General features: G+C 42.5%; 1 protein-coding gene and 2 pseudogenes across 2 annotated transcripts in view; 2 read left to right on the top strand and 1 right to left on the bottom strand.

Annotated features, from left to right (window-relative positions):
- The first annotated feature begins 6,487 nt into the window (after nucleotides 1-6,487).
- LOC114676319 (large ribosomal subunit protein eL20 pseudogene) lies at nucleotides 6,488-7,006 on the top strand (annotated as a pseudogene).
- A 46-nt stretch (nucleotides 7,007-7,052) lies between these two features.
- EXOG (exo/endonuclease G) overlaps nucleotides 7,053-23,352 on the bottom strand; it is a 29,598-nt gene continuing 13,298 nt past the window's right edge. For both annotated transcript variants that reach the window (XM_001086498.5, XM_077992183.1), the window contains one exon: nucleotides 7,053-9,903. In XM_001086498.5, the coding sequence (XP_001086498.1) occupies nucleotides 9,460-9,903 (444 nt within the window). In that variant the 3' untranslated portion in view covers nucleotides 7,053-9,459. The remainder of the gene's footprint in view (nucleotides 9,904-23,352) is intronic.
- Nucleotides 17,813-18,483, top strand: LOC144339124 (D-dopachrome decarboxylase-like; annotated as a pseudogene).

Genomic DNA, 23,352 nt, shown 5'->3' with positions numbered 1-23,352 from the left:
GGGTTTCCTGTAGCCTCTGGCTTGGTCCTATTTGTCTTCTCCTTCCCCTTCCCTAGAGCTCCAAGTTTCTGTCTCTCTTTCTCTAAGACTCTTCTGCTCCCTCCACCCCATCCCAATGAACCCAGAAATAAGAAGTTTCTGGCATGGCCTTCTGGTGAACAGTAGCCTTAGAGGAAAGAGGTGGGCCCAGACAGAGAAATGGCCCAAAAGCCAGGGAGTTGGAGGGGGAAGACTGGAAGCTGATGGTCACAGTGATAGAGGAGATGGGGTAAGGAGAGGAGACAAGAGGATCAGCCATTCAAGTTTGCCCAGGGATAAGAAGCACTGTGTGTGTCAGGACCCAGCATCAGCAGTCACTGCAGGAACAGGTCTGATGGGGGTGGGAGGTGGTCATCCTCCTTGGCACTTCGCCAGAAAGGACTGAGGGAGATCTGTCTCCTACCATCTCTGAGAAGGCTGAGGCCACATGGAGCAGAAAGAAATCTCCAAGCCAGGGGCTCTCAGGAAGGGTGCTTGGTTGCTAGGGCCTGTCTAGTCTGACAGGGCAATGGGGGTTGGGGGAAAAAGATGCTGACATCTGAATTCAGAAGTGGAGTGGACCCCCACCATCACCCTCCCTGCCGAAGGGCCTGTCACAAGGCGGCCGTGGCTCACACCTGCTTATCAGCACTGGGGTGTGGAGAGGGTGTCGCAGACGGGAGATATGGCTGGGACAGGGCTGTCCACACCGGCCCTGCTCTACCTCCCTCATTCACACCTCCTCAGAGGCCCTCGGCCCACTTTGCCCCTGCGGCCTCCAGCCTGCCCCACTGTGCCTCTTCTGCAAACCACCCCAGCAGCCTGCCTTGCTCCAAGGATTGCTTTGCCCCGGACAATTAAGAGACACCAAAGAGGAGGGACGCTGGACACTGTCTAGCCCCAACCCCTCACTTTACAGATAGAGGAACTGGAGAGTGAGGAGCAGCCACTTACCTAAAATCCTATCGCAAGTACACCGAGGAGCCAGAACTAGAAGACAGGCTCTCACCCCAGACCAGAACATGAAAGAGTCTGAGTTTCAGCGGGGGCACCCCCGAGAGCAGGGTTCCAAGGGTCATAGTGAAGGAGGACTGAGGGGCACATTGATCCCTGAGGAGGGCATCTGTTCATATTTTAGCCTCATGCAGGGAGAGAGAGCACAATCACATCATCATATCATCGTGAGCTCCACCTGCCTTGGATGAGACCCCCCAGGGCAGGGCTCTTCCATCTCTGCCTCCAGACAAGCTCTCTTCCATCTGGGTGGTGATGGCTGGCAAGGGGTCAAAGGCTGTCTCTGAAGTGGTGGGCAGAGTAGGGGCACGGAGCACATCAATCAAGAGGCTAGTGTGAGAAGCCAGGGTCCCTTCACGGTTGTGGTGAGGGAACCCGAACATCATCCCATCTGGTGGTCTAAGAAGGAGCCAGTTGGGCCCTAGTTGCACCAAGGCCTCAAAGGTGCTAGGGAGACTCAGCAAACTTAAGGCCACTGCATGCCATGCCATTGTTCCCACCCCTTCAGCCTCGGAGGACATTTGGGTAGATCTTTCTGTCCGGGCATCACAAGAGGTAGGACATTTCATCCTGTGCCTGTGGAGTAACTGGGGCTGAAGGAGGGAGAGGATGGGAATAATTCTGAGATCCTGGTTGGGGGTAGGTAAGGGGGTGGTGCTTCACACCTGCACACAACTGGAAGACCTAATTTTAGCTCTGCTTCTCCCAGGGTCAAACACACAAAAGCCCTTGCTCAGCGCACTCTGACTGCCACCTCCACGCTTCCATCTTCACACCAGGGTGACTGCTTCAGACCAGAGACCAGACTGCAGAGCCTAACATAGGGTGCCCGGGGAAAGTGCCCTGGGAGTTAAGGCATGCGTTCAGCAATGCTCAGTACCCAGGTGTTATTCAAGACACAGGCTTGCCCACAGCCACAGAGCAGGACCCAGGTCCCCACCCTTCTGTGTCCCCACGCCCCCACCCCAAGTAAATGAGCACATTAGCACTCAAGCAGGATAACCTCCACCTTTCTGACTTGCTACGTAACTCCAAAACATTTCTTGAACACACACTATTTGCAAAACCCCGCAGGAACCTCAGAAAAGAATCAATTCCATTATGTGCCTGCCTCTAAAGAGTTAGCAGGGCACTGTAGGGCTAAAATGGGTAAATGCACAAATGACCGAATTAGAAAGCAAATGAAAATAACTACACAACAACTTTGAGGGACAAGGAGTTGAGGGCAAACATTAGATTGGAAGCTGGAAAATCTTGGTAAATTCCTAGTTTGTTTCTTTGTTTGTGAAATGGGATGAATCGCGCCGATTCAAATGCATAAATTCTGACTGGAAAGCGCTTTGCAAACTGTAAAGCATGGATATGCTCAAAGGGCTGGTAGCAACACATCACAGTCTTAGGATTTGGGAAGAGATTAAACCGCTTCCACCACCATAGGTTAATACCATACTGAGGTCTGGCTCTGTCCTTCACTCTCTCAGATCAGGATGACCTTTATCAGTCACCAATAATCATTCTCAAGAATTCACAGTAACTGGCTACTATTTATTAAGAGCTTACCAAACTGCTTATGTTATCTTACTCAATCCTCAACCAATCCTGCAGGTCTTTCTCAACCTGCTTGCAGATGAGGAACCTGATACAGAAGAATGAAGTCAGTTGTCCTCAACTGCCCCGCACTGATAAGTGGAAAAATGATTATGTGGGACCCCAAGTCTCCCCAGCAGCCTCCCCCCTCACTGCTGGTGTCCAAAGCATTGGCCCAGCCATGCCATGTGGACCCAGAGATGCGGCAGGCACTCTCCCTGTCCCAGAGTGACTCACAGGCAAATTGTGATGGAGACCTATTTCTCCATAGTGCAATCAATTCAGTGTTTTTCTTTCTAAAGAAACAGAAATGGGTTGAGTGACTTGGCTCAAGTCCATAATCCCAGCACTTAGGGAGGCCAAAGTGAGAGGATTGCTTGAGGCCAGGAGTTCAAGACCAGCCTGGGCAACATGGTGAGAACTCATCTCCAGAAAAAAAATTTTTTTTTAATTAGCCAGGCATGCTGGTACATGCCTGTAGTCCTAGGTACTCAGAAGGCTGAGGCAGGAGGATTGCTTGAGCCCAGGAGTTCAAGGTTAGAGTGAACTGCAATCGCACCACTGCACTCCAGCCTGGGTGAGAAAGTGAGATGCTGTTTCTATAAATAAATAAACAAACAGAAATGAACTTAATAGAAAATATCAGAGCACATTATCACATGAAACTTGCTGGGTATGTGAAGCAGGTTGCCATGTAAAGTGAATTTTTTATCAGAGGGATTTTCCATGGCTCTGTCTTGTTCAATGTTTTTAACAAACACATTGAAGGCTTGTTTATCCAATCTGCTATCTCAAAGCTCGGATGCATAGCTAACATGTCAGATGGCCAAATCAGGATCATCAAGAATGTGAACTCACTTGAAGATGGGTAGAAACTGTAACAAGATGAAATCTTAACAGTTGGGCACACATCAAATCTCACATTTTCATCCAAAAATTGGCTATGTAAGTTCATAATGGGAAAGTGATTTGACAGCAGATTGATCATGTGAAAACGACTTGAGGCAGTTAGTTGGAGGAAGCAATGGTATATAGTGTGAAAAGTGGAGCGTCCCTGAGAAGAGTGGTCAATCCCCTGGACTCAGTTCAGCACTGCTCTCACTGCACCCTGAATGCTTTGCTCAGATGTGGCTGCCACATCATGACGGCATATAAAATCATGACAGTGAAGGGTCTCAAATTCATAAGCACCTGAGCACGACATGAGATGCCACATGTCTTTATAAGCTGCATATCTCGAAAGGACTATCAGGTGAAAGGAGGTGTCAGTCAGTTTTGTGTGGCCTGGAATGGCAGTTTGGGCCTGTCATTGATGGGTAGGAATCACAAGGGAAGGTTTCAACTTCATCTTATGAAGACCTACTACAAAGAAAATTGCATAGCTGGTAGCTGCAGACCCAAAGGGATAGGAGAACATACTCCCTTAGAGGTATTTGGAAGCTCAAAGACCACTTATCTGACAAAGGACTCCTGTATTGGGAGAGGGTGGAGGTATAGTAGGGGGCCAGTCTGGCTTCAAACCCTGGTTGATCAGCAGAATCACCAGTGTTGCTTGTTTAGAAAATACAAATTCCAGGCCGGGCGCAGTGGCTCACACCTGTAATCCCAGCACTTTGGGAGGCCAAGGTGGGCAGATCACTTGAGGCCAGTTCAAGACCAGCTTGGCCAACATGGTGAAATCCCATCTCTACTAAAAATATATAAATTAGGCAGGTGTGGTGGCACTCGCCTATAGTTCTAGCTACTCAGGAGGCTGAGACAGGAGAATCGCTTGAGCCCAGGTAGCACAAGTGGCAGCATGCTGAGATCACGCCACTGCACTCCAGCCTGGCTGACAGAGCGAGACTCTCCCAAAAAAAAGAAAAGAAAATACTGATTCTAGCCTCACATCAAATCTACAGAATTAAAACCTCAAGAAAAGTTAGAGAATCTATTTTTTGAGGCAGATTATTCTAGATCGAGACTAGTTATAACAATATGAGCTTCAACTGAAACCTGTATTTAGGGAAAAAAATGTATAAATGACATTTTGGAATGCCTGGGCCAGTTTTAATAGGAATTGTTTATTAGATGATATTGAATTCTGGTAATTTTCTTAGATGTGATATTTTAGAATTATAGGGGAATGTTCTTATTCTTAGGTAATACAAGCTGAAGTATTAAAAAGGTAAGTGTCATGTCTATAATTTACCATTAAAAAAACAGCAAATTGCTTTTAATAATTTGGAAAACAGAGAAAGCAAACAAGACAAAATTTGGGGGAGGGGCAATCATTACACTCTTCTTTCAACTTTTCTGTGAGTTTGAAATTTCTCAAAGTTTGGGGGAACATTAAGCTGTGAGGCTATTCTGGTGTGAGCCAAACATGAGACCCACTGGACAAGATAACCTCTGTTATTCCATCCAGCCTGAGTGCCTGGTGCCTGATGTCTGAGGCTGAGTTCTCTGTGGCTTACAGAGCCACACTGGGGTGTGGTAAATTCCATACTGACTGGGGTGGTGCCACAGCTGAGACTAAGTCTTGCAGTGACACTAGGCCACAGTGACCCCTAGAGGTACTTGGCGCACTCAGGAGCAGTCCACCCCTTGCCACAATTGGCACGTTCAGGAGTAGGAAAGAGAAGCCCATGGGCACCCCCACTGTCCTGAATTGCATGGGGCCCGTGTCAATGCAGTCTATCTTGCTTGGCCCTAATGACCTGAGGTTTGCTCCCTGAAGGTGGGGCTAGACTAGAAAAAGGAATACCAGATCCCTGATAGACAATCTCCAAGAATGATGACACCCAGGAAAGCATGCCAGATGGAGGCTAGGCCTGGAGACAAGCAGGAGCAGGAGTTTCATGCCTGATGTGAGACCAGCCCTGACCAAATCCACCAGAATGAACTATAGTGAGGATACAGGAGGCACATGGAGGTGTGCCAGGATGGGGAAGGACACACGGGGTAAAGGTATGAAGGGGCAGGCAGGGAACAAACAGCACCCTGGGTGCAGGGTTAGGTTCAGGGATGGGCTGCTAATGGGAAGTTCGTGATTCATGGAGGTGATATCAAGGACACTTATGTACTCACGAGGATGAGGCCAGGGGACACAGGTAGGTGACATGGTAACACTCAGAGTCATTCCAAGTATAGAACTCAGCCTAGAGCTCTAATCAAAGGTCTGAAGGAAAGACAGTTTTCCGTTGCTTGAAGGTCAAGGTGCAAGGGGCAGAAATATTCACAGGTATTTAATTAAGGGCTGACATCCATTCTCCTAACCTTTGCAATTTGTTGTATTGCTACACACAACAATATTGGTGCAAGAGCCTTAATTCAGAGACCAAAGAGTTTGGAATTTCACAATAAAGATATAACTGAGGGCGGAGAGAAACTTGGGATGTAGGTTTCCAGCAGAAGAGCCTGTCCGGACTGCACTTCCTCCTCAGCTGCTTTCCCTCAGACCAGGGACTGTCTGAGGGAAAAGAGAACAGACAGGCAGAATCTCAGGCTCAGCCTATGCTGCATCTGAGTCCAGGATGATCAACAGTCACACTGAGGGCTGAAGCAGTATGACAGGAGGAAAATGCTAACCTCTAACCAATTATTTACATTTCAAGTTTGTTTGGGGGAACTCTTAATGAAAGCGTTGAGACAATTAAAACACCATTGTTACACACTAACAAACTTTTCCAAAGGCTGCCGGATTCGTGAATCACATAAATAAATAAATATAAATAAAAATGAGGACTGGCAGACTGCAACTTTGTATTACAACCTCTTACCTCCATTTTTCACAATGACCAGGCAACATCTTTCAAAATAAATAAAAACCTAAGAAACTGTATTGATCTGTCCTTTTGCAGGTGGCGGCGAGGGTGGAGAGGATGCCATGAAGGCCTCGAGCACACTATGAGAGTACAAGGTCGTGGGTCGCTGCCTGCCCACCCCCAAATGCCACACACCAACCCTCTACCACATGCAAATCTTTGCATCTAATCATGTCATTGCCAAGTCCTGCTTCTGGTACTTGGTATCTCAGTTAAAGATGAAGTCTTTAGGGTAGATCTTTACTGTGGGCAGGTGTTTGAGAAATGCCCCCTGTGGGTGAAGAACTTTGGCATCTGGCTGCGCTATGACACCCTGAGCAGCACCCATGTGCCGGGAATACAGGGACCTGACCACTGCAGGTGCTGCCATCCATTGCTACCGAGACATGGGCGCCTGGCACCATGCCTAGGCCCACTCCATCCAGACCATGAAGGTGGAGGAGACCACAGCCAGCAAGTGCCACCGGCCAGCTGTCAAGCAGTTCCATGACTCCAAGATCAAGTTCCTGCTGCCCCACTGGGTCCTACACTATCAGCACAAGCCATGCTTCGCCACCAAGAGACCCAACACCTTCTTCTAGGTGCAAGGCCTTCGCTTGGGTGTGCTCCAAATAAACTCAGGAATGCCCCAGGGGAAAAAAAAACTTTATTGATCTAAAATTAGAGATTCTACCATCTAGGTGAAGAGGCAGGAGCAAGAAGAGCATGAGAAGTAACTCCAAGGCTGCTGGCAATGCAGGTTGGCAGAACAGAGCATAGCAACAGGGGAAGGAAGTTGGGGGCCCGCCTCTAGAGATGGGCAGTAGGTACCTAGGACTTATCCCACAGAGCTGCCCACTTACACTCCTGGAGAAACACCCAGGCCACACCATCACCTCTCCATTGAGGAGAAAAAATAACAGATTGTTTGGTCACAGTGACATTTTGGCTCTACATCCCCGAGAAGAGAACTGGCACAAGCTAATGGGGAACAGTGTGATAAAACAGAATGGTACGAATCAGGCTACTGTGTTCTGACCCCTCAACTTTTCTTTTTTACCCAAATAAAAGAGCAGAACAAGGTCAATCATTATTATCTTATCTTTATCTTAAAGCCTTGGCACTTCTCTTAGAACAAACACACCACAATAATCTTTCTTGTAATACCACTCGGAATGGCCTGACAGATTCAGACAAGCTTTTATGCCCCAAGACATTTTATTGACAATGCTCAGGATAGTCCACGAAAGGACTCCAGGTAAACCCAAATCAAGAGATCTGGCTCAGAAAAACAGCCACAATTTCCCTTAGGAATGCTAAATGCCTTTGGACCTTTGGCCCACTATGCTAGACAAGCAGGCACAGAGGAAGCAAATAATAAGCTGGTGATTTTGTGGACAGATCTTTCTCTTTTTTCTTTTTTTTTCTTTTTTTTTTTTTTTTTTTTTTTTTTTTTGAGACAGGGTCTCCCTCTGCGGCCCAGGCTGGAGTCCAGTGGTATGACCATGTCCCATCGCAGCCTTGACCTGCCAGGCTCAAGCAATCCTCCCATCTCAGTCTCCCGAGTAGCTGGGACTACAGGTGTGCACCACCACGCCCAGCTAATTTTTGTATTTTTTTGAAAAGACAGGGTTTCATTATATTGCTCAGGCTAGTCTCAAACTCCTGGGCTCAAGCAATCCACCCACCTCGATTTCCCAAAGTGCTGCGATTACGGGCCTGAGCCACCATGCCTGGTCATAGACCCTTCTTAGGTTTCTTAATCTTAAGAACAAAAAGCTCACCTGGAAAGCAAGAACACATCAATTTGGCAGTATCTGGTCACTAAAAGAACTGCATCTCTGGAAGCAAGCATGGGCTCTAATAAACCCCACAAAATATTGCCCTCTAATTCCCAAATACTCCTGACAGTCTCTTTCCAAAGAGCTAAGGAGGGTTCAGTTCAAAGAACATTAAAGTCCCTTTGGCTTGCATAGCAGATGAGAAACCAGACTCTTCTCACCAAGCATGCCTTGGGCCCACAAATACTCATGGAAATAGGTATATATTTCTGAGTAAAAAGCCACCATCCATGTCAGAAAAAATCTGAATCTACCTCAGCTGTCTTTCTTCTCTTAGATCTGTCTGCCTCATACTTTGTGGATGACTACTTTGGAAAAGTGAAACTCGGGTAAGACACTAAGCTCTCTAAGCGTCAATTTTCTCTCAGGTAAAATGGGGATAGTGGTATTTACCTCAGAGGGTCATTGTGAGACAACACATGTAAAGCACTGAGCCTAGTATATAGAACAAATCTAGTCAGCAGAAACTAGTTGCTGAGTACTTCTACATAGACTGAAGTAGAAAAAAAGAGCAGATTCATGAGAGGAGAAAGAAGAAACAAATATACAGTGTCATGTGGACAGGAACTACATAGATGATTTCTAAAAGCCACCTCCAAGACCAATTCAGGTCCTAGGGGGAAAAATGTACAACACTGAGTTCTGAGAAGGCTAGGCAGATACATCAAAGACAATGCATGGTTTGGAGGTATGAAACTGAACAAATGCCTTCCCAATACTCTACATCCAGCGGGATACAAATGCAGTGTCATCTGTGGGCAGTGTTCCTGTTAACTTGACACAAGATCAGTCCTCCATCTGCAGGTGTCAAAGCTCCCTTAATCATTAGTTCCTGAGTCAAATATAATACTGACAAAAACATTGTAGATCTTTCATCTTTTGGGAGAATTTTTAGTCGTAAATTTAGGATTCCATTTGTTTCTTTAAAGCAAAGCCACTAGTAGCTGAGGGTGATGGTGTGTGCCTGTAGTCTCAGCTGCTCGGGGGCAGAGGCAGGAGGATTGCTTAAGCCCAGAAGTTCGAGTCTATAGTGAGCTATGATTCCACCACTGCACTCCAGCCTGGATGACACAGCGAGACATCTCTTAAAGAGAAAAATTTTTTAAAAAGCAAAAAGCAAAGCCACTAAACTATGTTAGCCTAAAGAGGGCATGCCTGCTTCATTACAGACGGTATGACACATCTTGAGATAAAAACAAGGATGGCTTTCTTGTCTAGGTTCCTGACTGCTCCTTAGCTTTGAGTTCCTCTAGCTTCTTCTCATAGCGACTCATGAAGTAATCATCTGGTTCAATCCCTGCATTCTTCAAGTTTTCCATGATCTTTTCCAGTCTGAGCACTGATCGGGCTCCTTCAATCTTTCTTGTACTCAAGTACAAGGTGAACTCCTGGAAATCCAGAAGCTTACAGGTGTCCACAGAGCAGATATTCCGGATATCTCTAGTTCTATCCAAATGAGGAAAAAACACCAGTCCTGACAACTTCTCTAGGTCCTGGAGGCTCACTTGGAATTCAGTTAACTGAGGCTGGAAGCCGATGGCTTCATTCGGTACCACAAAGGCCCCTAGTGCCAGTGGTTCGGTAGATACTGAGCTTCTGCGGGCCAGGATTACCTTATAAAGGTGTGAGGGGACTGCCACGTTGTCCTCGCCAATCACCTAAAAACAAAGCAGCCATATTAGTGATGCCAATTTGTGCTAACAGTTCGCAAATTTTTTCTGAAAAACTTATTTAACGCATTGCTGAAATGTACTTATAAGCCATCCCACTCTGTTCTAATGAATTTACATTCAACTGCCAAACATAATAAACTGATACAGAGATTCACATAGAAGATAAGTATCTAACAGGTCAATTCTGATCACATTCTTTAAAATAATATAACCCCAGGTGAGGCACGGTGGCTCATACCTGTAATCCCAGCACTTTGGGAGGCCAAGGTGGGCGGATCACTTGAGGTCAGGAGTTCAAGACCAGCCTGGCCAACATGGTGAAAGCCCATCTCTACTAAAAAAGAAACACAAAAATTAGCTGGGCGTGGTGGCAGGCACCTGTAATCCCAGCTACTTGGGAGGCTAAAGCTAGAGAATTGCTTGAACCCAGGAGGGGGAGGTTGGAGTGAGCCGAGATTGCACCACTGCACTCCAGCCTGGCTGACGGAGCAAGACTCCATCTCGAAAAATAAAATAATGCCAACCCAAAGATCAGGGGTCACAGTCTCCATTCTGTTTGTAGGACAAAGGACAAAGGAATGCCATGAGTGAGTCCTGGTTTTTTAATAGACAAGAAAAGCTGTCATTTTCTCTTCATCTCATAATCAGAACTTCTGGTGCTCCAAACATTCAAAGGTCAAAACTGCTAGCTTGGGTACTCCCAGCTCTAGAAATAAAAACATAGCCTTAGTTTATGAAATTCACTGGAGAACTAAATAGCCCTTAGAGAAGCAGCCAGGTGTCAAGTCAACATTACCATCTCCAGGATCACCTCAATTAGGGCTAATTTTTAAAATTAAATTACATAAATGTAAATGCTGTTTGCTCTGAGTTTTGCACATCCTTGGGCTTGTGATCAAAGAACTTCTAAATATGTTGTCATATCAAACACTTTGGAAAGGTATCCACACAATGAAGAAGCCAGGGTCAGGCCTCGATAAGATAAATTAGTTGTGTGGTTTGGCTGAAATTAATGAAATAACATTATTACCAAACCTTTTCAAATTTCCTTCCAATTGGCATCTCGGCTGGGTGCAGTGGCTCACGTCTGTAATCCCAGCACTTTGGGAGGCCAAGGCAGGCAGATCCCCTGAGGTTGGGAGTTTGAGACCAGCCTGACCAATATGGAGAAACCCCATCTCTACTAAAAATACAAAATTAGCTGGGCATGGTGGCGCAAACCTGTAAACCCAGCTACTCGGGAGGCTGACGCAAGAGAATCGCTTGAACCCAGGAGGTGGAGGTTGCAGTGAGCCACGACTGTAGCATTGCACTCCAGCCTGGGCAACAAGAGTGAAACTCCATCTCAAAACAAAACAAAACAAAACAAAAAGCCTTTTTTGAAAAAGAAAATACTCAACATCTATTTACTTAATGGTCCCCAATAACTGACATAAACCAACTAAAATATGCTCATTGGTATTACTGCCCCTCCCGGGCCCTTCCCTGGTAAGAGTCAGTTTTCTTTCCCGATCAGACAGCTCTGCCTGCAGCAAGATTCCTTCTTGGGAGCCCAAATAACGCAGAGACACGACAGTTACAAAGGAAGTTTCTTTTCGGCTTTTTTCAAGCTCCTACCTACATGGCACACAGACTGGGGACTCCATGACCATCTGCTGTCTGTCACACATGAAGGTCCCACTGCCAAGACCAACTGCAGAGCTTCAGGGAAGACCCATGCACGGGAATGATTTCCATAACCAACTGTCTTCAAAGTTACTGAAAGTGGTTGGTCAGAGTGTGGTGTAAAGTCTATGAAACTATACAAACTACAGACATAAAATCTCCATTTCACCCCAAAAATTCATTTATGCACCTGGGAAGATAAACATACTCTTCAAAGCAAAAAATATACTGCGGGAGAACCCTATGGAAGTCCACAATTAACTCACAAATCACCAAAAGATGTGAATTCAACAATGCAACTCAGAGGTCCTGTGCCTGGCATTGCTGGAAATACAGAAAAGAATATGCTTTCAAGTAGATGCAGCTGGTGCCTCCACTCAAGAAACTTACCACCTAGAGTGGGAACCAAGACTTACAGCTTTCACTACAGGTAGAATGTGGTTAGGTGCCAATACAAAGCCCAAATAACAGCACTAAGGGGATTCAGGGGAAGCTGGGGACCAGAATTCAGGGCACAGATGCAGCTGAGCCATAGTTTGCGAAGAAGGAGAAGGTAAAAGGGGCTTCAAGTATTCCAGGTGCTAGCTAGGAATCCAACAGTTAAACAAAGTCTTGGTGCCACCACGTGGACATTCCCCATAACTGCAGTACAGTTCAAGAACATTCACTTGATTTTCTCTCCTCATGGACTCCTTGTCTACAAACGGCAATTTTCAAATATAATTAACATGCCCATTGCTGCCACGCAGAGCTTCTAATCAGACTTGTAAAATTCCAGCCAAAAGTAAAGACGTTGGACATTTTAAGTTCTACAGCTTTGCTTTATGCAAATGTACCACTTCTACAGGTGTTTAAAAACTCTTACGATTGCTAGAGGACCTCGATTCTACTTTTGAGAAACCTCATGGAAACAGAAATTCCTATTAGGAACCACAGGTGTGATCCTTCTACCCATGACCTTCTCACAATATTTCAAGGGGGTAAAATACTATCCCTAGAACTAAGGAGAAAAATAAAAACTTAGCCACTCACTGATCTCTTTTCTGATTCAGTCTGCTTTGTTCTTAGGAAGCAAACATCTTTAATCTGTCTAATATAGGGACAGGTCCTAGTAGGATATTCAGAAAAACCCACTGTTTCTTCCTTGAATTTAAGATAATTTTTTTAAACAATCAATCTTGAAATATTTTAGAGCTGTCTTCTTTAAAGACAACTCAACCTACATAATAAATTTTTTCTACTTTTGGAAAAATTGGAGACTTCCAAAAATGTTTCTAAACACTACCAGAGCTTCGGTGGACTGGAAGCCCAGAGACCTGGTCAAAACTGGCTTTGCCACTAAGCTGCAAGTCACGTCCACCCATTTCTTGTTTCTTCATTTATAAAATACATAGCAGCCATCCCCATGGGTGGATTGTTATTTATATTTTATAAATGCCTCTCTCATAGAATGGTTATGAAGATACAATGACAGGTTAGTTAAAAAAATTTCAAAATCTACAAGATCTTGTAAAAAGCTATTTTTGTATGGACATCATTCAAAAGATACAACAGCATTTGGTACAAAAGATGGTTTTACAGAGGGATGGGCAGGGGGAACGTATAATCAAGCAAGATTAGACTAGTTACAGGTCAGCAATGGGGTTTCAGGAGGAGAAAGCAACTTGGGCACAAATGATGTCTGTAACAAAGGACTCAAAGGCTTAACATAAACCAAGTCTAGTTAATCAGTGAGTCAGCAAACAACCCTTTTCATGTAAGATTTAGGCATAAAAATATCTTGCAAAGGAAACCCTTGCTGCTGTTAAATTCCCATGAAGCACTGAACTCTACTCAAGACTGTAGCAAAAACTGGAAGTCAACTGGGAGTTAACTAGAAAATACAATACATAAGCTGGCACTCATTTGCAACCTGAAGCTAGTTTTCTTATATGCTGACCTGAGCTTGTTTCCTTCCATCCAAGAGACAGAAATGACAATTTGCCACCACCACCCAGCCCCAGAAGAGACCCAAAACAAACAATACCACATTAAGCCTGCCATTTGTAAGGTCATACATACTGTAACTGTGCCTCCAATAAAATATTAAGCAGCATCAAGAGGAAAAAATATGTACCTGCTAGAATCAGATAGATATATTTGGTTACAGTCCCCTGGTAAGACAAAAAAAGAAACTCCAAAAATAAAACTAGAGGGACAGATCAAGAGACCAAGCCCTTAAAAAGTCATGCCAATCAAGTCAAAGAAAGAAACCATGGGAGTTTGATAAACAACAAATCCGAACCTGAGGGGGAGAAGGAACATGAAAAGTGAGGGAGTCACAAAGTGTGGTAAAGTCAACAAGAATGTGGTCGCCCCCTGTGTTAACTATAAAGCCTCAGCAGATGCTTGTGGCAGCACAAACCCTGGAAGACAGTACTTCTCACACTGGGGTACCTGTTCCAGGCCAAAGGGTAGGAGCCTACTAAGAGTAAAACAAGCACCCTCTTTCTAGGCTGTCAATGGTACTTGAAGATTTAGGGTGAGGGTAGAGAGACAATCAGTAAAATAATTTAACTTTCATTAAAAGAAATAGATATGGAAATGAACAAAAGCTTTCCCTAAATATAAACCAAGAGACTTAAAAAAATTATTACTCCCATATCACTTCAAGTGATGTCTCAAGACTCCTGAGGGCATTTTCAATTTCCTCCCCTTTAGGGTTAGTATAGTGGAAGTTTGCAAATTGCTGTTATAAAAGAACACAGATTGTTAAATATTTCTAACATTACCACCATCACTGAGTTCTAAAATCTGAAGCTCACTTTCTTGTCAGACCATTTATAATGTCCAAACCAGAATCTTCAGGTATGTTTCACTTGTCTGGAATCAACCTCTTCTTGAAACAGGAACATCAGAGAAAGCAGAGGGATGACCTCAGCTATAATAAAGGGTGTGATTCTGATTAGAACTGTCAGATGACTACTTCTGATAAAATCACTGCTACGAATCTTCCCTTAGGCTGATATTCACTCAAGTTCTATGATGATGTGATCCTTTCCTACATATTCTAACAGACATTTCTGCCTGGCTATAAGGAATCCTCCTCTTGGCCCATTTTCTGTTATTTTTGCATGCTAGCAAGTATCACTTGTAACTCCTCTCTCCATCCACACCATCTTTTATTATCTGCTAACCTTAAGCTTTTGTATATATGAACAGCACAGCAATTCATTTACTATAAACTTGAGTGCTTCAAAGAGTAACACTGTAAATGACTGGCAATTATCAGACAGACTCATGTTTGGATACCCTCTTTGACAATTATAAGCTATATGCCTCAGACTCGATCCTTAAAGTCTTGATTTCCTTGTCTATAAAAGAAAATGGTCACTACTTTTTTTGTAAGGGTGTAGTGAAGATTGAATGAGATGCAAGTATAAAGCTATTTACATACTGGCTGGTATACCTAGCTCTCAAGAAATGCCAGTTTATGTGCTTTACTTCCTCCAAAGTAAAAACACATATATGCTTCATTGCCTGGATAGAAAACTAAATAAGCCCTTTTATTGGGTACAACCTCCTAAAATAAGGTTCCAAGTATAGTTGTAAGCAAGCAGTAAATATTAAATGGCTAGATCTGAGAAAACAAAACACTTTCCAAGCATTCTGAATTGCTGTACGTAATTGTAAGACCCTGCCTTGGAAGCGGGAATTCATGATTCAAATTATTCATTGCTTGAGAGAAACAGACCAGTCTCTAGCACTGGGCAATGCTGTGTCCCCTTTCCCAGAAGAATAAAAGGACATCATTTTATCCATATTTGTTTTACAATTAATTGCCTGCTTTTCAAAGGCCCTGCTTGCTAGAAAATTATCTTGAAATTCTTGCCTGAACTTTTTAACTGGTCATTTGAAGTTTCTGCCACCAGGCCCCAAACTTTCCTTTTATTTTTGTCTCCTTCCCTACATGAATGCTGTAACTTAACTGTTTTCTCAGCACATATCCTATCTCTTCTCATCTCTTCACCTTGCCTAGGTAGACCTCACACGTCTGTATTTCTTAACCAAATTATCCCAAGTTTATAGATACAAGTGTATGCATACATATAAAAATTTTGGCCCCACTAAATTCTTAAATCGGCAAGAATTTCAAGACAATTTTTCCAATTTATTTCACTAACAAACTATATTTTGCTTTCATCTAATAGATACACCAAAGATTTTTAGGTTTAAAATTCTACCTGAAATAAAGTTTGATTTGAAATATAATGCCAAATCTAACAAAAGCAGTATTATTATGGACATATTTGTTAGTGAAACACAAAAATATATAAAAGTAGATGTCAGTTTGATATGCTTCTGAGAAAACTGAAAAACCATATGCTTCTCCAGAAATATGGATTCCTGGAGTCAATATTCAACTTTACATATACATACACAACACACAAACACAGTGAACTGCTTTCCTAACGAACAGTGTCTGTCAATCCCTGTTTTGAAATACAAGAATACAGAAAGCAGAGGAGAAAGGCCTTCTCAATGGTGAGCCACTAAAGGCAATAGAATTCATGTACTATGAGCTTTGGGGCTCTCTCCATCTACCACAAAAGATTAAAAACAAATGTGGTGAACATACCTGACAAACCAAACAGCAGAGCGAGCACTCAAGAATCAATCTGAATTGCTGTTCAGATCTTGGTTTCTGAACATCAGTCCCCACCAAAAGGATCCAGTGCTCCTTGGAGAAATGGCCGATGGCCAAGATGAACATGGAACATACATAGCCTTATGCCAGAAAGCAGGAAATGCTAAAAAATGATGAGGATGCATCAAAAGGACACAGGAGACACTTGAAGGAGCTCCCACTGGCTAAATCTGGGGCAATTTGAGCATCAAAATGAACAATCACAGTAAACATTAAAACTCTTTGAATAAAAATAAATCTATGAGTCTACACTGATAATGAGAAGCTCTAAACAGTGGAATGTCAACTAATAAATGAAGGAGTAAGAATTAGAAAGTCAACGTTTAGCAACTATCATAGTAATAACTAATTCAGGCAAGAAATATCAATGGATACTAAAACTATTGAGTGAAAGTCTGAAGAGGAAAAAGATGCTTACATCACCTCAAAGTATTTCCACAGATTACTTACAAATTCCAAAGGGGGAAATGGTGAAGAAACCTGGTAGACACCACCTTAACCAAGTAAAGTTAAAATCATCAATAACCAGAGAAACTGATATTATGCACCTCCTGATGCGATGCACTGAGGACACAAGATCACTGCTGCTACATTCTGCCAAAAACAAAACGAATCATGAGCAAACAGCAGACAAACCCAAAGGAGGGACACACTGTAAAACAACTGGCCCATACTCTTCAAAAATATCAAAGTCATTCAAGACAAAAGGCTGAGTCAGAAGCTAGTTCAGATTAAAGGAGACTACAGACATGATAATTAAATGCAACGCTCAATCCTGGTTGGATACCAAATCAGAAAAAGAAAAAAAAAAAGTATAAAGGATATTATTGGGTAATTTGTAAAATTTGAATATGGACTAAATGTTAGATAATATTTCCATATGTTCTTTCATGAATTTGATAATTATTCTGTGGTTACATGACAAAATGCTTAGGAGGAAAGGAACAAGATATTTGCAACTAACTCAAATGGTTCAGAAAATAAAAACAGGTGTATGCCTATCTATATAGGTGAGCACAAATGTGGCAAAATGTTAACAACTAGTAAATCTAGGTGAAAGATACAGGGGAGTTCTTTTTATTGTTCTTACAATCTTTCTATAAATTTGAAATTATTTCCAAATAAAACATTAAGAAATATTAACCTGCTAAAAGCAAAGACAAAAAAAAAAAATCAACCTGCTTTGCAAAAAACTAATAAATAGAGATTAAAGTAGCGTTTCCAGTTAAAAAAGGCAATCTGAACATGGGTTTTTGGTCCTCTCCTCTGCAAATTAAAAGGAAAATACTTATACACACACACACACACACACACACACACATATGGATATCCGTATACACATTCCATATAAATATATGAAATGGCAGTAAAAAGGTATAAAAGTTCCGACAAATGACAGAGTAGTGCATTAGTAGACTAAGAACTACCGTGAACTTATGGAAGATGAAAGATGGATGTGATAACATTGCTAAGATAAAACAAACTGGAAAAAGCCAAAGCTGACATTAATATTTTTGCCACCCCTTAAGTAGTACTCCAGCAAATAAAGGGTATCAAACTCAAAGTGTGTGACTGAAAAAAATTCATCTGCAGAATTATCGTGCAACTCACAAAAGTAGCAGGCCTTTGTTTTACCTTCACATGAGGATAGAAAAATACTCTCTAAAAGAATGGGTCTCTCTCTCTGCGGCTCATGCCCTTCCTAGAGCTAGACACGAACTTGCCTGCCAACCGAGTGCCTGCGGGGCTGGAGAAATGGCTCTGTGCCACGGCCTCCATCCTGGGCAAACCCAAGGATGGGAGCACGGGCCAGGGAGCACAGGACAAGGGCAGCATGTGAACATGATGGGTGTGGCGGGCCTGACCATGGTGCTGAGTAGGTCCACTGAGCCCTGGGCACAGCTGTTCATCTCCTCCACCAGCGTGATGGACACCACCAAGGAGAACCGCAGCCACAGCACCCACTTCTTCGAGTTTCTCACTGAGGAGCTGGCCCTGGGCCAGGACCAGATAATTTTCCACTTTCCCCCGCTTGGAGCCCTGGCAGACTGGCAAGAAAGGGATGGTCATAACTTTTTAATGACTGGCCTCCAGGGATCCAGGGCATCTGTGAGCTGGCTGCCCCTTCCAGAGAGTCCTCCTGGCAGAGTGCCTGGTGTTACCAGCTTTGGGTAATTCCCCATGAGACATTCCTGTGACCTCATAATCCTCTTCTTCTCCATCCTCAAGTCAAATAAAGGGATCATCCTCATTAAAATAAAATAAAAATAAAAGAATGGTGTTATACATAAAACTATCCTAGAGAACTTGTCATACATAAAGATTCCTGAACCCATCTTCAGAGTTTTAGGACATTTTCAGACAAGCAAGGACTCAGAAAGGTTATCATCCATTGACTCTTCCAGAAAAAATTTGAGGATATACTCCACCAAAGCAAAAAAAGTTATCTATAAAAAAGGGTAGCCAGGTGCAGTGACTCATGCCTGTAATCCCAGCACTTTGGGAGGCTAAGGTGGGCAGATCACTTGCAGTCAGGAGTTCAAGACGAGCCTGGTCAACATGGTGAAACCCCGTCTCTACTAAAAATACAAAACATTAGCCAAACATGGTGGCAGGTGCCTGTAATCCCAGTTATTCAGGAGGCTGAGGCAGGAGAATTGCTTAAACCTGGGAGCTGGAGGCTGCAGTGAGCCAAGATCGCACCACTGCACTCCAGCCTGGGTGACAGAGTAAAACTCTGTCTTAAAAAAAAAAAAAGTGGCGGGTTAGGGGGAGGGTGGAAAAGAGGGATTTAAGATAATATTTAAGAGGAAAAAGGAATTTAAGGACCCACGCTAGGAGTATAATAAGAAACAGAAGGACAGATACATAGATAATTTAAAACTAAAAAAGCTTACTGGGATTGCAAATGATCAGTTCTCAACTGATCATTGCCTCCTTGAAATGCTTTCTTCACTTGGCTTCTGGAACATCACTCTCCCCTAGTTTTTCTCCTACCTTAAAGGCTGCTGCTCTGACTCTTTTGCTGGATCTTCCTCTTCTTGACCTCTAAATGTCCAAGTGCTCCAGGGTTCAGAATTCAATCGATTGTTCTCTCCTGTCTATACTCACTTATATAATCTCATCATAGCTTTCAACATCATTGGTGTGCTGATCACTTCCAAGCACATCCTAAATCAGACCACTTCTCACCATTTCTAACATCACCATCCTACTCAAGTTATTATTTCTCATGTAGACGATTTCATTAGTCTCTTAACTGGCCTTCCAGTTTCCACACTTTCTTCTGTTCTTCACAAGAAGCCAGTGTGTGCTTTAAAAATGTAAACCAGATTATGCTACTAACCTGATCAAAACACTGTAAATGTCCCATCTCACTTAATACAATCCACATTTCTTGCCATCGCCCCCCTCTATAATTTACTTTCTTCTCCTCCTCGTGCTTACGCTGCTCTAGTCACACTGAGCAGAGCACTTGAATGTGCCAACCTCAGTTTCATCCGTGTATCTGCACCTTCTCTAGCTGAAAAACTTCATATGGCTTGCTCCCTCACTTCACTTAGGCTTCTGTCCTATCTCACTTCCCCTTGTCTTTCTTTCCCACCCTAATACAATCCTTTACCGTGCTTTATTTTTCTACGTGGCATTTTACTTACTATATATCTCCTCCACTATAATGCATGCTCCATGAGGGTACTCCTTTCTGCCTTGTTTACTGCTGTATCAGAAGCACTCAGAACAGCACCAGGTACCTAGTAAAAGCTTAGTTAAGTCTCTGTTGAATAAAAGGAAGGAAAGAAGGGAATGAAGGAGAAAGGGATGGAGGGAGGAAACAAGTAATTCAAATTAAAACAGAAAGTCAGAGGGCTCCAAGAATATATCTTCAAGAAAAAACTAACTTACCTTTTTAAAAAATCATATGATGATATGCTTAAATGACCTAAATTATCTGAATTAGAAAGTAAAAACATATTCCATTTTTAAAAAGAGCAATTATAATACACTGCCACCCTTACCTTCCACTTCTCAGTTTTTCCGTTGTTTGTGGTAATACTTCTCCTCTCAAGTGGCACAGATTTAATGATGTAGAATTACATCTACTTCCTTATAGGTCCAAACATACTACTTACACACTTATAATAATATAAATGTTGGTTAAATATTTTCCAATAGATCTTGGATTACAAACTCAAAGACCAACAAGGGCTAGACAGGAAATGTAAATGAGTAAAATGGGGCAGGTAAAGACTACGGTGAATTGAAGATGTGTGTTCAATCTAAGGAAAGGTTGATACTCTTGTCTAGTAAACTGGTTGCCTATGGGAGTATATGCCAATTGTTATGGAGTCATCTGATTTAAGAGAGGCTAAAATCTGGATTTATGTGAAATCTCCCAATTATTAAACATTATCAACTAATTAAAAAATAACATATAGTCAGGTTGGTGGCTCACGCCTTTAATTCCAGCCCTTTGAGGGGTGGAGGTGGGAGGATTACTTGAGGCCAGGAGTTTAAGGCCAGCTGGGGCAACACAGTGAGACCCCCATCTCTACAACACAAAAACTTAAAAATTAGCTGGGTGTGGTGGTGCATGCCTGTAGTCGTAGCTACTTGGTAGGCTGAGGTGGGAGGATCTCTTAAGCCCAGAAGATAAAGGTTATAGTGAGCTACAATCGTGTCACTGCACTCCAGCCTAGGACACAGAGGAAGACCCTATCTCTACGACAAACTTAAAAAAAAATATATATAGGCCGGGCGCGGTGGCTCAAGCCTGTAATCCCAGCACTTTGGGAGGCCGAGGCGGGCGGATCACAAGGTCAGGAGATCGAGACCACAGTGAAACCCCGTCTCTACTAAAAATACAAAAAATTAGCCGGGCGCGGTGGCGGGCGCCTGTAGTCCCAGCTACTCAGGAGGCTGAGGCAGGAGAATGGCGGGAACCCGGGAGGCGGAGCTTGCAGTGAGCCGAGATCGCGCCACTGCACTCCAGCCTGGGCAACAGCGTGAGACTCCGTCTCAAAAAAAAAAAAAAAAAAAAAAAAAAAAAATATATATATATATATATATATGTATATATATAACATGAGCCAAATAAAATACCTCTACGGGCTGGACTTGCCATAAGAGGCCTCAGTTTACAAACCCTGCTATAGGCAAAACTCAGACTACATTATCATTAGCAAACATAAATGTAAATGCTACAAACCTTGACCAGTATAAATGATAGATCAAGATTAAAGGTTTAAGTATATTATGTAAAGTATATGATGCAAAGTTTACCAACAGAAGAACTAAGTATATATGACTAGCAGAGTATGGTGCAGTGCAAGAAGTAAACTTAATAAATTTCATAATTTTATGGAGATAAATTAACTGTTAATAAGTGACAAGTCACAAGTTAAAAATATATTTTAGTGCTCATTATTCTGAGATATAGAAATAAGCACCAGAACAAATAAAAACTGGACAGTGGGATAAGGAGTATAAGTGAGACTTTACCTTTTCATCCTGCTTTGTACTGTTTAAATTTCATTACAATGTCATATACTTCCACAATCATGTTTTAACATTTAGCACTTTTACCATTATGCACATATAATTGCATAATTTAAAAAATTTTTAAAGTTTAAATTCAAGGAAAGATAGTTTGCCAATCATGACTTTAATGCCATGAGCGAAAAAAAAGCATCAAGACTAAACCATGTTTAATATAAAGTATCTAATTTCACAAGTCCTAACATAACATGAACTCACAAACTCAAAAGCATTATCTCTACTTAGAAGACTACAAAGATTGTGCTTTTAAATTAATAAAGAGGCACCTGAGCTTTGGGCTTCTGTGGATAAGAAAGGAGAAATAAAAAAGAATCTTAGAAATCATAGGTTTATGAGTACATGCACCAAAGAATACAAAAAACACTGGTCTTCATTCTTACGTTAGCCTCCAAGGGAGTAATAGTAGCTAATATTTACTGAACATTTCCTATGTGCTAACTACCAAGCTAACAATGATACTAGCAACTCAGTGAGGTAAACACTACTACTATCCAAATATCACAGATAAAACTGAACTTTACAGAAGTTAGGTCATTTTCCCAGGACCACATGCAAGCAAGTATCAAAGCAAAGATACAAGGCCAGATCTGACATGAAATATATAACTATAACCACCCTGCCTTTCCTACTATTGCAAGGTAAAGGGATAAACTCCAAGTTAAACACCAGAAATTTCTTCTGTGGTCTGCTACCGGTAGGTCTGAATTTCCTTACCAATTCTAGTACCCTGTCCCATGCTTTGATAAGAGGAGACATGTCAAATTAACATCCTTTATAATTTGGTCCAAATTTCACTTTATCTTGCAGATATTATTTGAAAAATTCCTTGATACCGGACTGTGAACATTCCCCAATTTCAGTATAAATGAAGTTCCCTTTTCTCTTCTTTTAATGTTATTCTTTTCTATGGTTCTGAGGATTAGGAAAGTAACTACGTATACTTTCTCTGTCACGGTTTCTGTACTCCAGATAGACTGGTAGCCAATGCAACTGGAAGCAGAGAAACTCATTAGAGGCCTCTGCAATACTGCAGGTGTTCAGAGCTTCAGTATGTCTAAGTAGAAGTTATTTTTAAAAAAGAGAATTAATAAAAGTTATTGGTTCAAAGTAATTAAGAGTGAGAGATGACTGCCAGGATGTGAAATACAGGAGAGGAAGAAAGTAATCAAGAATATAAGTTTGGGGCATGCCATTTACAGTTCTGTATACCTTCCTCCCACATGACAGGTACTTGAAGATTTGCTGCACTGATGATTTACCGAATTAAAGATTTGCCAGTGTGAGCATGGATAGGTCCTATAAATTAACAGACATATGGAAAACTAACGATATGGGCTAAGAAGCCCAGAATCTGAAAGAGAATACCTAAGACCAGCAAGCCTTTAAAATAAAAACAAGAAACAAGACTATTACTCAAAGTATACTCTTCAGGAAGCTGATCTTCACTGACCTCACACGACTGATCATTATGACACTAAACAGGGTGGGGAGACGTGAGAGGTCTTTTGAAACTCTTCAAGGCTAGC

The sequence above is a fragment of the Macaca mulatta genome, chromosome 2 (assembly GCF_049350105.2).
Source record: "Macaca mulatta isolate MMU2019108-1 chromosome 2, T2T-MMU8v2.0, whole genome shotgun sequence".
NCBI classification, from domain to species: domain Eukaryota; kingdom Metazoa; phylum Chordata; class Mammalia; order Primates; family Cercopithecidae; genus Macaca; species Macaca mulatta.
The sequence above is the reverse complement of the archived record's forward strand: the minus strand, read 5'-3'. Positions and strand labels throughout refer to the sequence as shown.